Source organism: Anser cygnoides, chromosome 2 (assembly GCF_040182565.1).
Source record: "Anser cygnoides isolate HZ-2024a breed goose chromosome 2, Taihu_goose_T2T_genome, whole genome shotgun sequence".
Classification (NCBI taxonomy): Eukaryota; Metazoa; Chordata; class Aves; order Anseriformes; family Anatidae; genus Anser; species Anser cygnoides.
The window spans coordinates 51,419,592-51,440,955 of record NC_089874.1 but is presented as its reverse complement, the minus strand read 5'-3'; the positions used below and the strand labels follow the sequence as shown (position 1 = coordinate 51,440,955).

The 21,364-nt window shown below is 37.9% G+C and overlaps 1 protein-coding gene across 12 annotated transcripts in view; it reads left to right on the top strand.

Moving 5' to 3' along the window:
* LOC106038303 (uncharacterized) overlaps positions 1-16,620 on the top strand; it is a 289,082-nt gene extending 272,462 nt beyond the window's left edge. For 4 of the 12 annotated variants that reach the window (XR_010829275.1, XR_010829274.1, XR_010829278.1 and 1 more), the window contains 3 exons: positions 6,956-7,675; positions 8,621-8,723; positions 9,572-9,763. Coding sequence is in view for 1 of the 12 variants with exons in the window: in XM_066992062.1 (XP_066848163.1) it covers positions 6,956-6,983; position 7,628 (29 nt within the window). In the remaining 11 variants the exon portion in view is untranslated. Of the gene's footprint in view, positions 1-6,955; positions 7,676-8,620; positions 8,724-9,571; positions 10,297-14,330; positions 15,594-15,624 lie in introns of those variants that run through there. The other 8 variants (XR_010829277.1, XM_066992062.1, XR_010829284.1 and 5 more) reach the window with 6 other exon arrangements.
* The last annotated feature ends 4,744 nt before the right edge of the window (positions 16,621-21,364 follow it).

Genomic DNA, 21,364 nt, shown 5'->3' with positions numbered 1-21,364 from the left:
GCAAAATCATTTGACGTAAATGGACAGGTGCCTGAATGAAGAAATCTCCTTCCAAACCAATGAGTCTAAGACACTTCTGAAGCTTAACATATATTCCAGAGTTTAATTCACATGCATTATTATTTACTTTGTTAACCTATTCTGAAATTATTCTGTAATTTGTTCCTGTAAATGTTATACTAGTTTCCTCCACACAAAGGACTAAATGACTTTCACATCAAATTATATGCATTGCTGGATAAATGCATCATGGAGTAGTGCAACATGTTTATATCAGCCTTTTCTTTCAACAATCCTTAAAACTTATTTGGAGGAGAAATTGCAGCTGCTTTTGTCTGAAAAGTATTAGTGTTTGTATGACTGGCAAATATGACTAGCAAGGTGACTCAGCTTTAACAACAGTGACCTAGATCTTGCAGTAATGGACATTATCTCAGTCATAGTTGAGACATTTAAATGTCTTAATTCTGCGTGAGAACGTACACAGATTATACGGCAGCAACCAGATCCCTAATAGTCAAAACTGCCGTGCTTTATTGACATGTGGTTTGAGACAGTTTCAATATTATCAATGACTTTTCAAGCTTTGAGTAAATAGTGCATATCAGTAAGTGGTATGGATGAGATAGAGAAGTTAGGGATTTTATAATGGCTTAACTCAAATGAGACTGTTTCGAACAACAATTGATACGTTTATAATAGCAAAAAACAGAGTTCAGATATTACAGAGACAAGTCTTCTGATAGAAAGATGGAATTTTGAACCATCCCCAGTTAACTGGCATCATACACTTTAACCCACCTGCTGATTGCTGCTCAGTGATACTAATTTGATCCGAAGCTTATTTTGACAGAAGAGAATGTCTGTTGTGACAAAAGCACTCTTGCATTGGATATTTGTGGCCAACACGTTAATAGTATGTGATGCCTAACTCTGAAGATTGCCTGATGACTCCAGCTTTAGACAGCAAACACTGAACTGCATGTATTATCTCAGCGAGCTATTCAGGTTCCCAAAGTTACACATGCACCAGAAAAATTTTGATGGGTGACGGATTAAATAACATTGCTTCTTCTCTTTCCTCCTTCTTCGCTTCCCATCTTCTGCCTAGCTTCCCAAGGAAGATATATCGATTTTGGCCCTAAAATTGTCACTGAGACGGTGATAGACTGAGAATATCAATGTTGCATTGCTGTGAACTGGTCAGATTTCTGTATACTTTTTCTAACAAATAACACTGCTGCTGTCAGGTTTTGATCCTTGAAGCTAAAGACAATTCAGAGAGTAACACCTCAACATTTTAAGGTGTTCAAATGGTTGCATTATTTTAACAATACCTAAATGATCACTATATTGCATCAAAAATGCTTACCTTTTGGTGTAGTTAGGATTGGATCTAAAGCACTAAAAGGAGATCCGTCAGTGCTGAAGGGCTTTAAGCCAAGCTTTTACATGAATTCATGGATGAGTTTACTTGGAAAATATTGACTGTCATTGGAAAACAGAAGCCAGACAAAATTAACAGCAAATCCTCTCAGCAAAGTAGATTTGTTGACTGTCAGCTGCCCTAGATTCTAGAGCGCAAAACAGTTCAGGCAGCCACTGAGCATCAGTGGCTCAGAGATTTGGGGAACTTAACCTCTGTTTGTGAGGACAATTGGATTCCATTTGTGGAACTTGCAAACATATATGTTAAATATTTAGTGAAGGAAAAGTAATGTGTTTTCACTACTGTATTTGGAGGGTTGGAGGATATCTTTTCTCTGGTTTTATTCCCCTAGGACCTAAGCATCTGTGTGGCTTTATGAAGGCCACCTTTTGTTGTCCTTAATGAAGCACCTGCCTTCACTCTCACCTTCCCTCTTCTCCCCCGATAAGTTGGTCAGTAGAAGCTGGCACAGTGTTAACAGTAGCTCCAAATGGAAAAACAGACATCACCTCCAAGTGTCCCAAAAGCACAATTCCACCTCAACAGCCCTCTGTTTTATCATAGGCTTGAGAGTATCAGAAGAGTAAAAACAGGATTATTTAAAAAAAAAAAAAAAGGAAAAAAAAAGAAAGTCATAAAAAACTCCCACTACTTCTTCTTGAGCATCTCTAAGGTTTTCTGCATGTCTATAGAGGGTCTGTATTTGCAGCAGTAAGTCTATTTGTTTTTGTCTCAGATATAGCACTAAACAAAGGGATTCTTTTTCCCTTTTAACTGTCTAAATTGAGTTTATGGGAGGTCTCTCTTCTTTCTCAACCCCAAACTGATACAGATAATAATTCACATCCTCTTTGTTTGCTCTTTCCAGTTCTCCATGAATAGCTGTTAACTTAATGATCCTTCAGTCCTATATTTGAATGGACCACTAACCATTCCCCATACCCATTGGAGGGTGTAGGTCGAGGCATATTAATTAGGCAGGATTGTGTAAGCAGTTTTTTCCAAAACTACCACAGCCAGTTAGTCATCCAGACATTACATGATAGAAGTTCATAAGTTGAAAAGAATGTTCTCAATCATTTGTGCTCAGGATAACAGAGGCTTGAAACCTACGAATGGAAAATACTTGTCTTGAAATTCAGAACCAAAATATTCCTCATAAAAGTGACACAAATTACTACAATTAATAATTTAACTGAAAAGATTTGCATACACATGAGATGAGGAGGCAGAAGAACTGCATCCATCTGGGTGTCAGTGAGACTACAAAATTCAGAGCATAACACACTACAGGTGAAAAAGGATGGAAAAACACTTGCAGTAGTAACATTCACAGGTACAAAATGAGGGATCCAGAGGGAAATGTGAAGGAGAGAACTATGGAAAATGTCTACATGGAATGCATTTTTTCTACTTTTCAAATATAAACGGCAATTAGGAATCTTGAAAAACTGGATCCTAGGTATGTAGAAAACTGGAGCAGTTATTCCTTATTATCTTAATATAATTCATGCTCTGTGGCTTAAATAAGACTGTGATAGATACACAGCTTGTGTCAGAAAAATATTATTTAACTATTTTGAATCCAGTTAAAAGCTACTACATTGGGACAATGAAAATAAGCACTTAAAACATTAACTACAAGTACAAAGAATAATTTAAAAAAGCCGAGGATTTCAGTGTTAATTATTTGACTTTAAGGTCAAATTCCAAGTGCAGTCAATCATTTCAGCTGCCCCTTTTCTGGAGAGTTCAATGAAGAAAATGGGGGGAAAAAATCTTTAAAAAATGGTGGTTCCAGCAGATCCCTTATAACTGTGCACCTTTTTTTTTTTTTCTTTTCTCAAAGATTGAGTTTAATCTTTTGCAGTTGTACTTGAACTTAATCTGCTTTGATTTATAAAAGTTATTAAATTTTCTTTTCTGAACTTACCCTTGTACATCCAGTACAAAATTTTACATTCAATATTCTCTCCAGACCTGGATAATTTCATTTCCCTTTACTCATCTACATGTATAGAACAAGCAGCATTGATTAGACTGACAGAGCATGACTGTTTGCTCAGCAACAACATCCATTCACCCTAAACCTTTCCTTTGTAAAGTTTGAAGCAATTGCATTATATACTTCTGCTTTGTGTCATCTTCTCTCTTGAATAATGTCACTTTCTAAAAGCAGCTGCATTCTGTGAAGAGCTTTGAGTAAAGTTTTTCTGCAATTCAGTATTTTGACCTTTTGAGATGAATTTGTCAGTCAAAATTCTTTTACTTTGGGAGAAAAGGTAAAGATTCCACTTAGAAGAGTATATGCTCTACAGTAGATTGATTTCACAGCAAAACCTACTATTGTCACAGAAAATGCACATGTTGTCAGAAATGCTCCTAAGCAAATTCTTTCAAAAGCCTATGGTCACCTTAACTTTTGAAGATAAAATTGAGCTTTTCCAATGTCAATAGATTTGAGAGAAATTAGATGAGGCTATTTTGTTTTCTGTGTTTGTTTGTTTTGTTGAATAAATATCCTCACTTCTTGAAGCTACCTGTTAGTAATACATAGGATCTGGGAATAAGAGAACTGCTCATTTCTAATGATCTTTCCCTGAACTTCTCCCACTGGCCATTGTTAGAAACATGACAATGGAACAGTTTGTTTTTTAGAGTGGACCAATACTTCAGCTCCATTGTTCAGAGAAGTGTTGTTTGTCCCCTCAAGGGCATGCTTTCACTTGTCTACCCAAATTTGCTTGCTCAAATACATATTTGAACTATGTTGCCAGTGTACAGTTTAGACTGAAAATTCTTTAGGGCAGAGGTAGTAGTACCTTCCTTGTAATGACTGCCCTATATGGAAAACACAAGGCGTAAATCACCAGAACACTAAATACAAGGAAAATACTGATTTTGCCCTTGTATAAATGAGAAGCAAGATGCATTCACAGACATAGACTTCTTTGTTTATGATTTATAACTATGATTGTTTATCATGAATATCTTCTTAGAGATTTCTGATTTTTCTCATGGCAGACTGAAATGGAGGTTTAGTGGTAGTCTGAGATTCCTTTCTTAGGCAGTTGACTTTTTGAAATCTAATGGCTAATTCTTGGATGGCAAGTGGTTTCTGCAAGTAAGATAATACCAAATGGAAGCTGGGTAATATTTTGGCTTAGATTGGTATCTACAGGGCACAGTCTCAATAGAGAGGAAAGGACCATCCATTGCCAATAACCTTAATGATACCGAAGCCTAGACAGTCCTTTGTGTTTTGTTTTTTTTTTTGTTTGTTTGTTTTTAATGTCTTACCAGTGGAAAGCAAAATCAGAATGATGAGCCCTTGTTTAACTGAAGTAGTAAATAAATCTAGCAGTCATTTTTCAAAACATTAGTTAGTAAATGTTTGCACAGTTCTTATAATATGTATGCATTTTGGTATGACCATTGATGGATGTTGTCTTAGGGTCTGGCAGGTAATATTGCAGAGTGACTGGAACCTTTTGAACTCTTCAGCATGGCATCAGCAAGTAAAGCCTCTGCAATGTTCTGATCTAAGAATGTTTTCTTTGTAATTCTTGAAACTCAGCGTACAAAACTGACTTTGGCTCTTGGTGGAGGAGAATGATAACTTGGTAAACCATGCATTAGAAATCTTAACTTACATACAGAAGAGGGCAACCATGTAGGAAAACACTGAAATCTGTTACTGAATTTAGCTTTCAAACAGTGGCCTCTTAAGTCTCAGGAGAAGTTTTGGAGATGGGTGTTACCAGTATTAATAATGTATGTTCAACTGTCTCCAGCATATCTGGTTCTTACCTGTGAGAGTTTTGGAAAATGACTTAGCCACCTATGTGCTTGTGTAGTTATCCTGCCAGCATGCTTCTGCATAACACAGGGTCAGGAATTACTGACAAGGTGCCACAGTTTGTCTGTGCTTGTTGTGGCATGGCGACTTACGACATGCCAAACTGCCACTCATTTGTAAGTGAGAAGCACCATCAAATGCAGTGAGCCAATTTTCCTTGTGTAGATCCTTGGAGTAGCAGCTACAAATTGTATTCTTGTGCAGGCAGAGTGTGCAAAGTGGAATGATACTCTTTAATACCAAATGTATTCATGCTTACCAAAGGCTATATAATAGTTTATTTTTTTTTTGGCTTAGAAGTCATTTGCAGAACTTCGACCTGGATTGCTTGAAATAATAGAGCTGTCACTAATACATTATTTTTTAAAAGAGGGTGCAAATTACACCCCTTTGCAAGAGCCTGCTGGGTAATAGCAGAAACACAACAATAGAAATGAGGCAGATCAGTGAGAGGGAACAAACATAAATCTAAGATGCTGAATCCTAGGGAGTCAAGAGTAGCTTCCATTATGAATAATTCTTTTCTTAATTTATTTCTTGTCTCCCTCCCCCAGTGTTTCTGTTGCTCTATAGGGCATCCTGTTATTGATTTAGATCAATAGTAGACTCTCAACATGTTTGGGTTTTTGTTCCTCATTTGGTTTTACATGCAGAATAGTTAAGAGGTTTTGGACAGTAAAGGGAAACAAACAGCAGTGCTAATTTCAGTATTTTTTCATTTCTAAATTAAACTTTGTTTTGCATGAGTCTCTTTATATTCAATCTTTGCAGACACAATGACATACTATTTAAATGTGCATTTTAAGTGATTTTGATCTGGCTGAAAATATTGTCCTAATGAGTTCTGGAGATAAAAATGAGAGCTAAATGATGGTGCTTTGTTTTGGAAAATCTGTTGTATTCAGTTCTGGTGTAGTAAATGAAGCAATGTCTCATGAGGTCTTCATGAGCTTTAGAAAAACTTTATATAGTTCTGTATATAGCTAAAAGGATTACTGATAGTGTTTCAGACTAGCTTGTGGGTCATAACACCACTGTTTCAAAGCCCAGATATGATTTTTGCTGCTTAGATTAATTTTGAAAAAGGGTGCTACAAGGAATAGTAGTTGTATATGAGTCCTGATTAACACAATCTCATCCCTTCTGAATGTCGCAGAAAATCAGTTCCTGTCTTTTTTTTCTTCCCTAAATATCTTTTGGATTCCTGGTAACTCTTACACTTATTCTTTTAATCACTTCACAGAATGCAGAGCTGACTGTGGGTAAGGGTCTAGAATATTTCCCCATCTTCACATGCATTTTCACAGTGCAGCTGTTGATCATGTGAAGATATCCATATTTCCTTCACAGCTGACACCCTGCAAATGTCTGGTGTGACTGGAGATGGTAAGTGTGTTCACAGCAAAAGCAGCTTGCTTCTTATAGGGACTACCTGTCAATTTTCTAGGAGGCGAGAGGATTTCAAGTAAAAATAAGGGTTTCTTCAATTGCGTTAAGACAATGCAGACCATCAATGAATGAAAAGAAGGTGTGTCATACTGGGGTATGGATCTAGGAATCCAGACATCAGAAAAACAAATATTTTCTTTTTTTGTTTTCATTCGCTTAGAGGGAAAAGATGTATGAGAGGAAAAAAAAAAAGTCTCATTCTGATTTCTGTTTCACAGATTTTTGTCTCACCTCACTTTTTTTTTGGTAAGAGTTTTTTCTTAGCTGCCTCTTTAAAACCCTCTTTTGCTGTGAAGTTTAATAAAATGTTGACAGCTGTCAGACTAGGGATGTGCTGACAATGCTGCCTATCACACTGACCAACTGTGTCACTCTTTCCTTGTTCTTCCATCTGTCTGTCTTTTCCTGTTTGTCATTTTTATCCTGCTCACACTATAAGTGTCTGTGAGATAAGGAACATTGTTTTTGCAAGATGTTTTGTACAATACCTAACACCATTGGTCGTAATGTATGTTGTACACTCGTGTTTTATTCAGTTTATTTACTTTCCCTTTCTAGCTGAAAAACTCATATCAGGTGAAAAAAGATCAATCCTCCATTATATATGAATGTAATTATCATTTTGACAAGAGTCTAAGATGTTTAAAGAAGAATCTACAAGGCATTAACTTCTGTCAGTGCTTGCTTTTTCACTAAAGCAGAGCTCATGCCTTTATGGAAGGGTTGAATAATCCAGTCAACTAATTAACTATACCTTCTGTCATTTTTTTTTCTTGAACGCTTTCATTTGGGAGTGCATGAATGTTTCCCACTGTAACCTAGTGAACCTGATATAAGACAGAGAATTGCTGTTTGAGCTAAACTAACCATATTCTTTTCTCTATTTAAAGAAATAAGAAGACTACAAGGACACATTTATTGCGTACCAAATTATACAGGTCAGGTCCTTTGTGTTCAGTGAAGCTCATTTAAACAAAAATCTGATAAAGGAATAAATATGTAATCATAAGTAAAATAATGCATACTGGGTATAGATGACATATCTAATTCTAATGATAACGGACTTCAGTACCAGAAGATAGACATTTATGCTTTTGTATTCTGCATTGCATAAATCACCTGATTAAGTATGCTAAGCTTATATGCCAGCAAAGTACACAGCTGTGTTTAAGGTTAACCCTTAGTATACATATCCCTACAATCTTCTTCTGGTGGTGTATGCTCCATAACAACCCCTGACCTCCTGATCATTCTCCACCATTTTCAAAAGGAAATGATCCAGTCTGCTGCTGCTTTCTGCTTGCCCATTGCCATGCTGAAGTCCATCTTTCCTGATACTTCTCATACCAGTCCTCTTAGCTGCTCCAGGCAGTGGACCACCAGATGGTGGGCATCTACCTCCTTGAATGTTTGGTTTGTCATCTTTTGTAGCACTGCTCCATGGGTGAATCCTAATCTTGAAATTAGGATATTAAATATGAGGCAAACCCTAGTTTTTGGGAGCAGTATATTCTAGTTATATAGATACATATCCACTTCAGTGGGTATCTTGTTCTTAGAGCTAATGCCTTGGAAACACTCCTTGATATTTCAAATAATGTTTCCCCATTTCCTAGATATATTCTATTTGTTAGACATGGCCTAGGTACAGAATGACCAGTTTGTGACTCAGCTATGCTGTAGGTCTCTCAAGCTGTATGGAAATGGACTTTCATAACTTGTGCAAGTTTGTAGTTTGCTAACTGATTAAATAAACAATAACAAACAAACAAACAAATAAATAAATAAAGACACACACCCAGCTCCCATAACTTTCCTTTATTACAAACAGAGCAAAGATATTCTGTTATACCAGGAGAGATTTATATATTCCCTTCTTACAGGTTGCATTTTTGGAGGGGAACCAAAAGGAATGGAAGAGCAGCATCAGTCTCTGAATAACAAATCTTATTTTCTCCATGGAATAGTTCTTCAAGAATGAAACAGGTAAATTTTAATGAATCACTATGAAGCAGAAAGAAAAACTGAGAAGTAGCTCTACAGAATATCAGTATTGATTGCATTTTTTTCATTTCATTTCAAATATTTTAAATAGTATGATAGAAGTAAAAAAGAATTAAATCTACTTGTAAATACTAACATGTTAAAACTGATCTGTCTGTTTCTTGGCAGAGTTAAAATCTACCACAGGAGCAATTAATCCCAGTATAACTTGATGCTTCACTCTGAAGCAGATATGTACCTTCACAGACATTAATATCTGGTCTTGCTCCCATAAACCCTTATTTCTGGATGCAATCTCGTCTTTCTTAAATATTGTAATGGCATCGAGAGAAAAACTATGCATCTGTGAGAATCTGTAAACTTGGACACATTAACAACAACAAGGCAGTTTAACATTGTGCATTAATGAAAAAGGAGAAAAAAAAAGTCAGCTGAAAGCAAGTCCCACCTACATAGCAGTTCAGCAAAGTGAATGAAGTAGAGAGGACAGCTGTGACCACAATGACGTACAGCAAGGCATTACAGCTTCAAACCGCATTCTGCCTCTGAGTAGACATTTGATAACATTGTGATCCAGTAACATAGCTGTTCCTTTTTGTGCATTACCATAGCATGACCTGCTCATCTTTAAAAAATATATATATATATATATTTGGTGAATATTTTTTTTCCATTTCTTCTATGTTGTGTTTTGTATTAGTGAAGATAGAACATGTTATACAAAGTCATCAGGGAAATGACTTTTTGTCTTTTTCCTTTTTATTGTTTTGGTTCATTTTTATTTATTTATTTATTTGTTTGTTTGTTTGTTTGCTTTGTTCTGTTCACAGTAATGGGACTTGCAGCTTTGTGCCACTGTGAGATGAACTGCATTTTGCATCATTGTCTTCACCTTCACATCTGGGGTTGATGTCTTCACCTCGCCTCTGTAACTAGCCCTGAGGCACATGTTGTCTCATATCCACACGCCTTCTGTCATGTTTCATTATTGAATTAATAAAAACCATGTTCAGAAAATGGGACATGAAGGGCTGGACTGAATTCTGTAGACATGCAAGGAGGAGGCACTCTGCATACAGATTCCACCTTTCTTGCATCCAGGTGGTAGTTGTGGGAAGCAGCTGCCTTGATGTTTCCATCTTTCATTTGTGGAAAACTTAATAGGTCTTTGTTCAAGTCTGTTTATGAATTCATTACCTCTTGTTTGCAACACTACACTAAGCTCCAGATCTAAGGGAAGGACAGCAAGTTCTATCTACCATAGCAGGCATAGCATGGATTCAGCAACAGGACAACTTGGATGGACTTGAGTTAGGTGCACCAAAGACTGAACAGAAACACTGTAAGAAGTCGGACTTATTCCAAAATTTCTGTTGTCCCTCTAAGGGTGCTGTGATAAGAATATGTTGCTCTCTGGAAGAATCTGGAGGAATCTCAGTGCATAATGATTTTCTTTACATGTCCTGTGTTTGGAAAAGGCCATGAAACCCTTATAATGAACTGTACGATATTGTCATAGAAAGACATTTCTACAAAAGGGTTGTTTACCCTACTGGTAAGGAAACCTCTTAAATATCTATTAACAATGAATCAGACAGATTAGAGTAGAGGGGTGAATTATTTTATTTTGAACATTGAGTATATTGATTAAAATTCATTTCAATAGAAAAGATCCCTGCAGGGGCCTTCCCTCGAGGACTGTGTTTGATTTGCATATCCTGTAGATAGACCTGTCTTTACTTGTTTTTACTTAAGATGATGTCTTTACACTATCTTTTTTCTGTACCTACTGGCGATTTTATAGACTGCTCTTCTATGGCATGTTAGTATCATTGCTGCTAGCAAGAAGGAGTTGCACAAGAGAAAGGAGGCTAATCCTAGGTTACCATTTAGTCTGAGAATTGAGATGGAGGACAACCTCAGTGCCGAAACTCATGTAGGTAATTCATCCAGCCCTAGTAAAGCATATATATGAGATTTCTTTGAGGCTTTGCTATGAACCTTCAGTGGAGCCAGACAATCTTTGGGATATCTGTAAGTACACTAGACGATAGAATATTATCCTGATGGGAGAATTATTTTCCCCCCTTTACTTATGCTGTGCTGATAAAGTGTATATAGATGGTTTTCCTCTCACGAATCATAGAATCATAGAAGCATTAAGGTTGGAAAAGACCTCCAAGATCACCTGGTCCAACCACCCCCCTACCACTGATATCACCCACTAAACCATGTCTCTAAGCACCATGCCCAACCTTTAATTACCTACTTCCTATTATGTTGATTTTCACTTAGCAGGTGGTGGTCTGGTTTGTATGCTGAAAGCTGTGATCCAGATAGCTGACGCATGGCAATTAACGATACCAAGAACAAATTTTCCTCATTTCTGTTTTCAAATAAGTGAGGTCAATGTTACTGCCAATAATCATATGATCACAGAATCATGGAATGGCTTGGGTTGGAAGGGACCTTAAAGATCATCTAGTTCCAACCCTCCAGCCATAGGCAGGGATAACACCCACTAGATCAGGTTGGTCAGGGCCCCATCCAACCTGGCTTTGAACACCTCCAGGGATGGAGCATCCACAACTTCTCTGGGCAATCTGTTCCAGTGCCTTACCACCCTCACAGTGAAGAATTTCTTCCTAAAAATCTCCTTTTTTTTTTTTTTTAAAATATACATTCATGTCATGGTGGTATTCTCTGGGGAATAAAATACAGTTCAATAAAACTGATTGTACCATATTACATTAGCCATCCCATTGAAATTAATAAGAATATCCACACAAGGAAAGAATGCAGTGCTGAGCCTTTGATTCCTGTAGCATTCCTCTTCAACCAAACCAAAATATTACTCTGTGTTTGGATCATGCTCAATTGGAGCTGAGAGATGATTGTTTGTCCTTCAGATGCCATTCACATGACTATCTTTTCATAACTGATTTATGATAATTTATACTACATGCTGTCAGGACTATGTCATGTGAAAAGTAATATTTAGATAGCCAAAATATGACATAAAAAGTATACGACTATCACACACACACTTGAAAGTCCAAAAAATCACATCTCCCAAGTTGCTCATATCTTTCCCTCTCACTGTTTGTGTTGGTTTCCTTTCAGTAAATACAACTGCAGATCTTTGGCCTATGCCACATGTCAAATAAGGATAAGAACCCTCTACATGGAAATCAGTTTTCAAACGTAACTGGAGCAGATATGTAAATTTCAATGCTTTCACTATATAATATACATATTTAAACTGTCAGGTTATGCAGATATATGTGCAAGGGGTGAGTTGTACATGCAGGATCCCATTTATGGTGATTAAACAATTTGTGTGTGGAAAATAACAAGTTTAGAGCATGCGTTGTGGCATGTACAGACTTTGCCAGAGTAATTGGGGGAATAAATATCGAATACCTGATCTAAGGAGACAAAAATACTGAAGAGCCTAAAGTCACTAAAAAAGAAGCAGAGAGTAAAGGATTTCTGTACTTTTTTTTTTCCCTTACCTTTTTTTTTTTTTTTTTCTGGATTCTGATCATACTTCTGTGTGTTCTGTTTTGTTTAGACCCAATGTAATGATAAAAAATATTGAATACAGATATTTTTTTTTACTGTTTTTCAGTTGCTGGGGAAATTATAAATAGTTGGAGATTAGACTTGAAAGTATTTAACTACTCCATTTCCATCTGAATTAGCATACGATATTATATTTAATTCTGTATTTATCACAGGAAATATTTTTTTGCTTGAAGAATATACTTCTGGGAATATATTAATTGTCCTGTGCTGTAATATCACTTCTGAAAGGAATACATCTTTAAATACTACTGTTCAGTAGGAGTGTTCTTAATCTTTGTTATTATAATAAATACTGAATGTCAGACCTTTTCAAAGATCCAAATTGGAAATGTGCCTTTTATCTCACTAAAATAAATAGAAGCTCCACACATGTACATGTCAAAGTAGGGAATTGTTACCCCAAATATGCATTGCAACGATAATTGGAAAGGATTAATTTACTTCATGGGGATTTGATGGAGATGAATAGTCTGTTGTGCTCTCAGGAAATTGGGAGTCTGGAATTCTTTACTTTTGCTGGTGCAGAATTATCTGTGAAGCTTCTATGCTCCAGTAGTTTCAAATACATCTGTCCTTGAAATAATACAAAACAAAAACTTAGGTTTTCACTGTCTGAGGTTTATTCATATTGCTACAGCTTTTTAATATGAAATTTTGAATACTGAAAATATGTTGCCCCTTTAGTTTTAACATTCACGCGACAGAATTTCTTGCCACCATTAAAATGGAGTCATTTATACATGTATGTTTTTATATGCATATATACACCAAGATTATGGGGTGGTGATAACCAGTCTCAAAAGATTTTTTTTTTTTAAGGTTTCTGTGGAATGTGTGCTGGAATAGAATGTACAGTCTGAGGCAGAGAGGTGCAGATAGAGTGTTTTTTGGTTTTGTTTTGTTTTTTTCTTCAGTTTTGGGCGGGAAGGTGGCTAATCAAGTTCTTGTACTACTCATCCCATAGTTTTAACTGCATTGCAGTTTCCTTGCTAGTTCCCCCACTTATGCAAGGCAAGTCTCTGGCTCAGCATTCTACCTTTGAACTCCCTGACCTTGCCCATTTCCTTTTCACAGCACAGCAGGTCAATAATGGTACTGTGCAAGCAATCCTCTTTCTAGCCTATTGCCAGCTGTACAGCAGCTGATGTGAACCCTCTAGAAAAGCTGATATGTGGTGTAATACTAAATTCACCTGCAGTCAGCAATTTTATGGTGCTATCTCAGAAAAGCAGAGGGGATTGAGTGGATGTGCCATGAAAGAATTAATGGAATATCCACTTTCATGCTCTTCTAAGGATGAAGGTGTGTTCTGCAGAAACACAGTCCAGCATTTGTGCTAACACAGCAGCGTTTTGGTCAGCTGGGCCTTCCATGGGTAAGACTCTGCAGAGTGGTTATGGTTGCACAGGCTGCTATAGGCATCTCTGGGCTAGTCTCCCCTCAGCAAAGAGGATGTCTGGATACAAAATCTCTAGGAGCTGTTTTTACACATATAATTTCAGGGGAGAAGGAGTCCTAGAACCCCTTTAACCCATCCCTAGGGTTGCAAGAGTGATGCAGGAACATCTACAACACTGGTACTATGTTCCCCAGCACTCAAATTTCACAGATGCAGGTCAGAAGTCTGTCTTTCTCTCTTCTTCATATCTGTACAGGAGTCTGCTTCAATCTAAAGATTATGTTGCTTATCACCTCATGTGCTGAGGCATACAGTCAGCCTCAGCTGCAGACTTGAGAAAACATGAAATACATGAGTTTTATAAGGACAATTAATTTTATTGGGTGGTGTAAAACAACCAACCAACCAAATGCAGTGACAGGTACTAAAGAGTGGCTACAGGGCTATAGAGTAGCAATAGGGCTGTAGAAGAAATATTTTCTACCTACCAAGCATGATAAATCAACAGGTGATTTATGATGATCTTGAGTGGGAAACGAAACTTGAGACAAGATACATGACGTCTAATGCTATCATCTAAAAGACATTTGCTCTGTTTTCAGTTGTGCAGCTGTCTGCTCGGTCAATAGATTGGTATAGTCAAAGGATACCTACTGCAGAGCCCTGTCTTGAACTGGAATGATGACAATTTGTATCATTTCATTCATACTGACACAGAAGGAGAGTTAACAGCTAGTTTTGAGGAAATACAGGTAGGCTTATGGAAAAAAAACATAGGTGATGCAAAGCCTACACTCGTTCAAAAAAATGGTTTCACAGAGGATGAAGAACGCCTCAGATCCCTCACTCAGAAACCAAAGTAACTAAGCGCTAGTCAGATGCCAGACCCTTGCATTACAGTGTCACAGGCAAATCAGGCTATTCTTTGGAAAACTGAATTCTGGCCATTGTTCACACCAATGACTACATGTGTTTCTTTGCTCCTGTTGCAGCTGCTGGTTTTCTCCTCTGAGTGCCACCTTCCATTTCTGGATCTCCAGTGTTTCCATGTTTGTTGAGACCGCGCATGACTAAAATGATATTTTCATATTTCAGTGCAGTTGAGGCCCCTTAAAGCAGAGGGTTGTGAGTATGAAAAAGAGATATGTTGTTCCCTAATGTCTTATTAACATACCATTTGCAATTCAGATCAGTTCTAAATTGACTGAAATTTTTAAACACATAGCAGGCAGTTTAAACTAATGATTGTCTGGAGGTTCACATCTGACATGAACTAAGCTTCTGTTCAAAACAAATTGCAAATAATTCCTCCCTTAGAGTCAAAATGTCACTTTTTACACTGTGTGTTGTAGCCAGATTTTGTCAGTTACATTAAATAAATAAATAATAAAACACACACATGAAAAAAAAAAACCAAAACACTGCTGTCCACTGAATGTTCTGAACGTTGAGTGACACTGTTATTTTTCGTTATTTACAATAAATATGTGGCTGTGCTTAGCCTGACGGAGCCCTTTTCCCCACCTCAGGCTCTGAAAAACCCGAACTGTGGAGAAAGCCCTGGGGGCAGTGGCAGGCCCGAGTTGCCTAGCAACTGTGCGAATTGCTCTGGGGGTGATAAACGGGGAAGCTCCTCAAAAACGCCCAGTGGGGTCACAAGGATACGTTTAATGCATGGTTGAAATTGGATTTCCCTTCAAAGAAATAGCCCATCTGGTGTGTGTGTGTGTGCGTGTGTCTTGCTAGAGAAATCTTGATAACTTACACCTGCTGATTACTAATTTTGAATAGGGAGGTATTTTGCTAATTTCTAAAGGGAATAAGTATGTAGTGATTTTTTTTATTTTTTAAAAAAAGCTTCTTTTGATGCAATCCTTGTGTAATTTTGCTTTCTAGGGGTTGGCCACAGGGACCTGGTTTGCAACAGTCTCTCCTTTTTAGCCAATGTTACTGGTTCAGGTATCTTGGCTAGACGTTACTTGAAAGTCCGTGTTACTTGACCGGCTGTCTCAGGCTCCAAAAAAAAGATATTTTTTTAAACAAATTAGCATTTGTTGGATCCGCTTACATACATCATCTACTTGTTTAGTTGCAATTTATTTATGTTTTCGTCTTGAACTGTGAATTGACATACTTCGTACAATATGGCATGTCTCTAAAGTTTTTGTATGGTACATAGCCATACATTTTGGGTTTCTGGTTCCTTTTTACCACTGAAAAATGTTTGCTGAACTGTTGTTAAATAGTTGAGTTTATATATATATGTGCTCAAAGAAAATTTTATTGTTGGAGAAAGTATGGTGATATGACATGGTTTTTAACCACAAAAGCAGCAATTTCATGGAAAACTTATTTTTTTTTCTGAAAATTGTGAATCCAGAATTGGTTTCAGTTGATGCTTGGGAAGAAATTCCAAAGCATCACTTAATTTAGAATGTCACTGTATTTGTGGGAAGGGGAATGTTGAAACCAAATGAAAGAGACATTTATTTGCTAAATGAGAATGTTCACAAAGAACTTTCCAACTACATGATTGTTGCATAAGAAAAGAAAGACAAGACAAGAAAAAAAGTAAGAAAAGAGAAGAAAGGAAAGGAAAGGAAAGGAAAGGAAAGGAAAGGAAAGGAAAGGAAAGGAAAGGAAAGGAAAGGAAAGGAAAGGAAAGGAAAGGAAAGGAAAGGAAAGGAAAGGAAAGGAAAGGAAAGGAAAGGAAAGGAAAGGAAAGGAAAGGAAAGGAAAGGAAAGGAAAGGAAAGGAAAGGAAAGGAAAGGAAAGGAAAGGAAAGGAAAGGAAAGGAAAGGAAAGGAAAGGAAAGGAAAGGAAAGGAAAGGAAAGGAAAGGAAAGGAAAGGAAAAAAGAAAAGAAAAGAAAAAGAAAAGAAAAAAGAAAAGAGTTAAGCATATTTTAAAGAAACTTGCCCCCACCCCATTTTTTTTACGGAAAATATCTTTGTTGTTGTTGTTGTTTTGTTTTAACTGGAAAGAGATGGGAAATGCAAAAAATCTTTTCTTAAGGTATTCTTTGCTTTATGATATTTTTGGGAATGTCTACCTGCTTATAACTAGGTCATGGAAAGATGCATGCATCTCTTACATTTTCCTTAGGCCTTTAAAATTTGCCATTGAAATGTGATCTACTTTGTACGTTACAGAAAAAAATGTGTTTCAGTTTATTGATTATGTTAATATAGATTAAAATTAGTTTCATCTTTTAAACAACCTTTTGAGTGCTGGCTCTTTCAGCTATACGTCTATTTATGTTGAAGACTAAGTTCACATACAGTTTGCCCTGGCTACAATTAAATATATATATATATATACTTATATATATATATATATATGTCTTATATATATATATATAAAGTCTTGCTGACTTGGTTTTAAGGATAAAACTCAATTAAAAGCATCTTTCGTTGCATGCTGAATACTCAGGGGAGCACCATGTGTTTCTTGGCCATCTCCCTAATATGTGTTGTGTATGTTCAAGACTGTAGCACAGTCTACAGCTGTAGTCTGCTGTTTTGTTCCTGGTCAGATTTATGCTGTGACAACAGACACATAACATTACTCTTAATTTAGGCTAAAACAGCATTCATAATCCCTTTAATAGAGACTATACAAAACATGTAATGCTTTGATACCAAGGTGATGTGTATGATATAAATAATTACACAAATACCTTTTGCCTCTCAGAGCTGCAGTGAACCTTTTTTTGTGAGTAATGACGTGTATGCTGGAGGGTTGTCTAGGGGACAGAAAATATCTTTTGCCGAACAATGCTACTACCCACTACTGTATTAAAAGCTTCAAGATTTGCTTTTGTAAGATTCTATGTGGGTCATATATTCATTTAAGTCCTACTTTCACATAGATGAAATCTCAAGTGAAAATAAAAATAAATGGGTATCCTAAACTTGTTGCAAACCATTTGTGATGCTTTTGCTTTACATTTTTCATGGTGCCATCCATCAAAAGCTAATCTCTCAATAAACTCAGGCTGTGTGCACTTTCTTCCTTCACATGGCCCTTGAGAGAGCATGAGATAATTTTTTAATACAATGAAGTATTTTCTAGTACAATATGATAAAGAACAGAACCATTTTATTTTCTCACTTTGATGTAAGAAGGACACAGAGGAACAGATTCCTTACAAATAACACAAAAGCCACTTTAAAGAATCGCTGAGCTTCTTATTGCATTAGATTTGACATGAGGACCCATGGTCTCTATTGCATGGGTCTCATGAAGATACCATGCAAATTAAATTAATTCAAGTACCTTTTGTAGTATTAAGTTATAGTACATGTGCTGTAGGTACAGGATGTTGGAATGTCCGAAAGGTTGTGAGGTTTTAGTTAGGTTTAGATAATCATCAAAAAGCTTGAATATTTTTTTGAGTTATTTGAACTATTTTTCTCTGTGAAATCAGTCTAGAAATCTCCCAAGAATGGCTGCTGGGGAAGACTATTCTTATTTTAATCTTCTGGCAAAATAAAGAGCCTATTGTCATTTATGATTATAGCCTAATCCTACAAAACATGTACAGTGCTTTCAAAGATGAAGCCAGTAAAGGTAAGTGCAATAATATCTCTCTGTATATTGTAGGAATTGTTTCTACAGAATCACGGAATCACAGAATGGCTGAGGTTGGAAGCAACCTCTGAAGATCATCTAGTCCAACCCCCCTGCCAAGCAGGATCACCTAGAGCACATTGCGCAGGATGGCAACCAGGCGGGTTTTGAATATCTCCAGAGAATGAGACTCCACAACCTCTCTGGGCAACCTGTTCCAGTGCTCTGTCACCCTCACAGGAAAGAAGTGCCTCCTCATATTCAGCCGGAACCTCCTGTGCTTCAGTTTGTGCCTGTTGCCTCTCATCCTGTCACTGGGCACAACTGAAAAGAGACTGGCTCCATCCTATTGACACCCTCCCCTCGCATATTTATACACATTGATGAGGTCTCCCCTCAGTCTTCTCTTTTCCAGGCTAAACAGGCCCAGTTCTCTCAGCCTGTCCTTGTATGACAGGTGTTCCAGTCCTCTAATCATCTTCGTAGCCCTCCTCTGGACTCACTCCAGTAGCTCCATGTCCCTCTGGTACTGGCGAGCCCACAACTGGACACAATACTCCAGGTGTGGCCTCACCAGGGCTGAGTAGAGGAGGAGGATCACCTCCCTTGACCTTCTGGCAACACTTCTGAATGCAGCCCAGGATACCGTTGGCCTTCGTGGCCACACGGGCACATTGCTGACTTGTGGTCAGCCTGCTGTCCACCAGGACTTCCAGGTCTCTCTCTGCAGAGCTGCCCTCTAGCAGGACAGCCCCCAGCCTGTGGTGCTTGGGGTTATTCCTTCCTAGGTGCAAGACCTCCCTTGGTCCTCTTGGCCCAACCCTCCAGCCTGCTGAGGTCTCTCTGAATGGCAGCACAGCCCTCTGGGGTATCAGCCACTTCTCCCAGCTTTGTGTAGTCAGCAAACTTGCTGAGGGTGTACTCTAGATCCATTGTCCAGGTCATTGATGAATAAGTTGAACAACACTTGACCTGGTATTGACCCCTGGGGGACACCACTAGCTACAGGCCTCCAACTAGACTCCTCACTACTAAGCACAGCCCTCTGAGCTCTACCATCCAGCCAATTGCCAATCCACCTCACTGTCCACTCATCTAGGCCACACTTCCTGAGCTTGTCTATGAGGATGTTATGGGAGACAGTGTCAAAAGCCTTGCTGAAGTCAAGGTAGACCACATCCACCGCTCTCTCCTCATCTACCCAGCTAGTCATCTCATCATAGAAGGATATCAGATTGGTTAAACATGATTTATTCTTGTCGAATCCATTCTGACTATTGCTGATCACCTTCTTAACCTCCACATGCTTGGAGATGACCTCTAGGATGAGCTGTTCCATCATCTTTCCAGGGATGGAAGTGAGGCTGACTGGCCTGTAGTTGTCTGGGTCCTCCTTCTTGCCATTTTTGAAGACTGGAGTGACACTGGCTTTCTTTCAGTCCTCAGGCAACCTGTTCTCCACGACCTTTCAAAGATGATGGAGAGTGGCCTAGCAATAACATCGACTGGCTCCCTCAGCAGCCATGGGTGCATTACATCAGGGCCCAGGGATTTGTGGATGTCAGTTCTGCTTAGATGATCTCTGACCTGATCCTCTTTGACCAAGGGAAAGTCCTCCTTTCTCTGGACTTCCTCTCTTGTCTCCAGGGTCTGAAATTCCTGAGGGCTGATCTTAGCAGTAATGACTGAAGCAAAAAAGTCCTTCTGCACCTCTGCCTTCTCCATATTTTTTGTCACCAGGGCACCTGCCCCATTCAGCTGCAGGCTGACATTTTCCCCAGCCTTCCTTTTTCTACTGACGTATTTGAAGAAGCCCTTCTTGTTGTCCTTGACATTCCTTGCCAGATCTAATTCCAAATGGGCCTTGAACTTCCTTTTCACATCCCTGCATACTCTGACAATGTAAGAACATTAGCAACCTTAGCAAAAGATTAAAAAGAATAACAGAGACGAACTATGTTATATCTCACTTCTGTTTCCTTCTTATTTGAATTATAAATAAACAGAGCAGGACCTTGCTGGGAAGAGACCCTTTTTTGTGCCATTTTAGTGTACAGTGATGGTGACCAGGTTGCTGAATGTGGGTCTAGGCACCCTGATAATCCCGTAAAAAAAATTGTATTATTCTTTACTAACTTCTGATTTATTTAACACTGAAATGTACAGGGGGGTAGTCAGCTTGATAGAGTAAAAAAAAAATCCATCACAAAGTGGGCATATTTTTAGAGTAACACATTTATCACACAAACTAATTCCTAATCTTTGAGTATACATACAAGTTATGTATTTAGTGCTCTGAAAACTCCTTTGCAACATGTGGTGGGTGTATGGTAGAAATTATATGAGTTTTGCAGCTTCTTTGATAAGTTAGACTGAATGCTCTTAACATTTTTGATGACTTACATTGTCACTCATGATTTAATAATTGATCTGAACTCTTCAGTGTAACAAACCCTATAATTTATTTAGAAAAAAAAAAAGTGGTATGGTAAATACAATTATTTTTTGTGCTTGATGAAGCACTTCTTGATAGCAGACTGGATAAAATGTAAAGACATGTTTGTAATGAACTTGTTCTTGAACAAATTTTGTCTAGTGTCTCTGCTATCATTTTTGTAATGGTTTTGAAATATAGGAATTTCTTCTAGAAGGCTCTGTCCAAGGCATATCCTCAGGAATTTTAGTGGGGCTCAGTGTCAGTCATATATAGGAAATGAACATTTATCTCTGAACATCCATTCTTCTTGAGCCAGTGACCAAGGGTTTCTGTGATCCTGAAAGTCTTTCTATAACCGCCTTTCACTTAGTTTGTGCACTGATGAGGAAAAATAGGAAGATGTGGATTGTACAATACGGATATACCCTACCATTCAGTGCAAGTACGAAAGGGAAAGGAAGGGAAGGGAAGGGAAGGGAAGGGAAGGGAAGGGAAGGGAAGGGAAGGGAAGGGAAGGGAAGGGAAGGGAAGGGAAGGGAAGGGAAGGGAAGGGAAGGGAAGGGAAGGGAAGGGAAGGGAAGGGAAGGGAAGGGAAGGGAAGGGAAGGGAAAAGTATAAGACCCTGAAA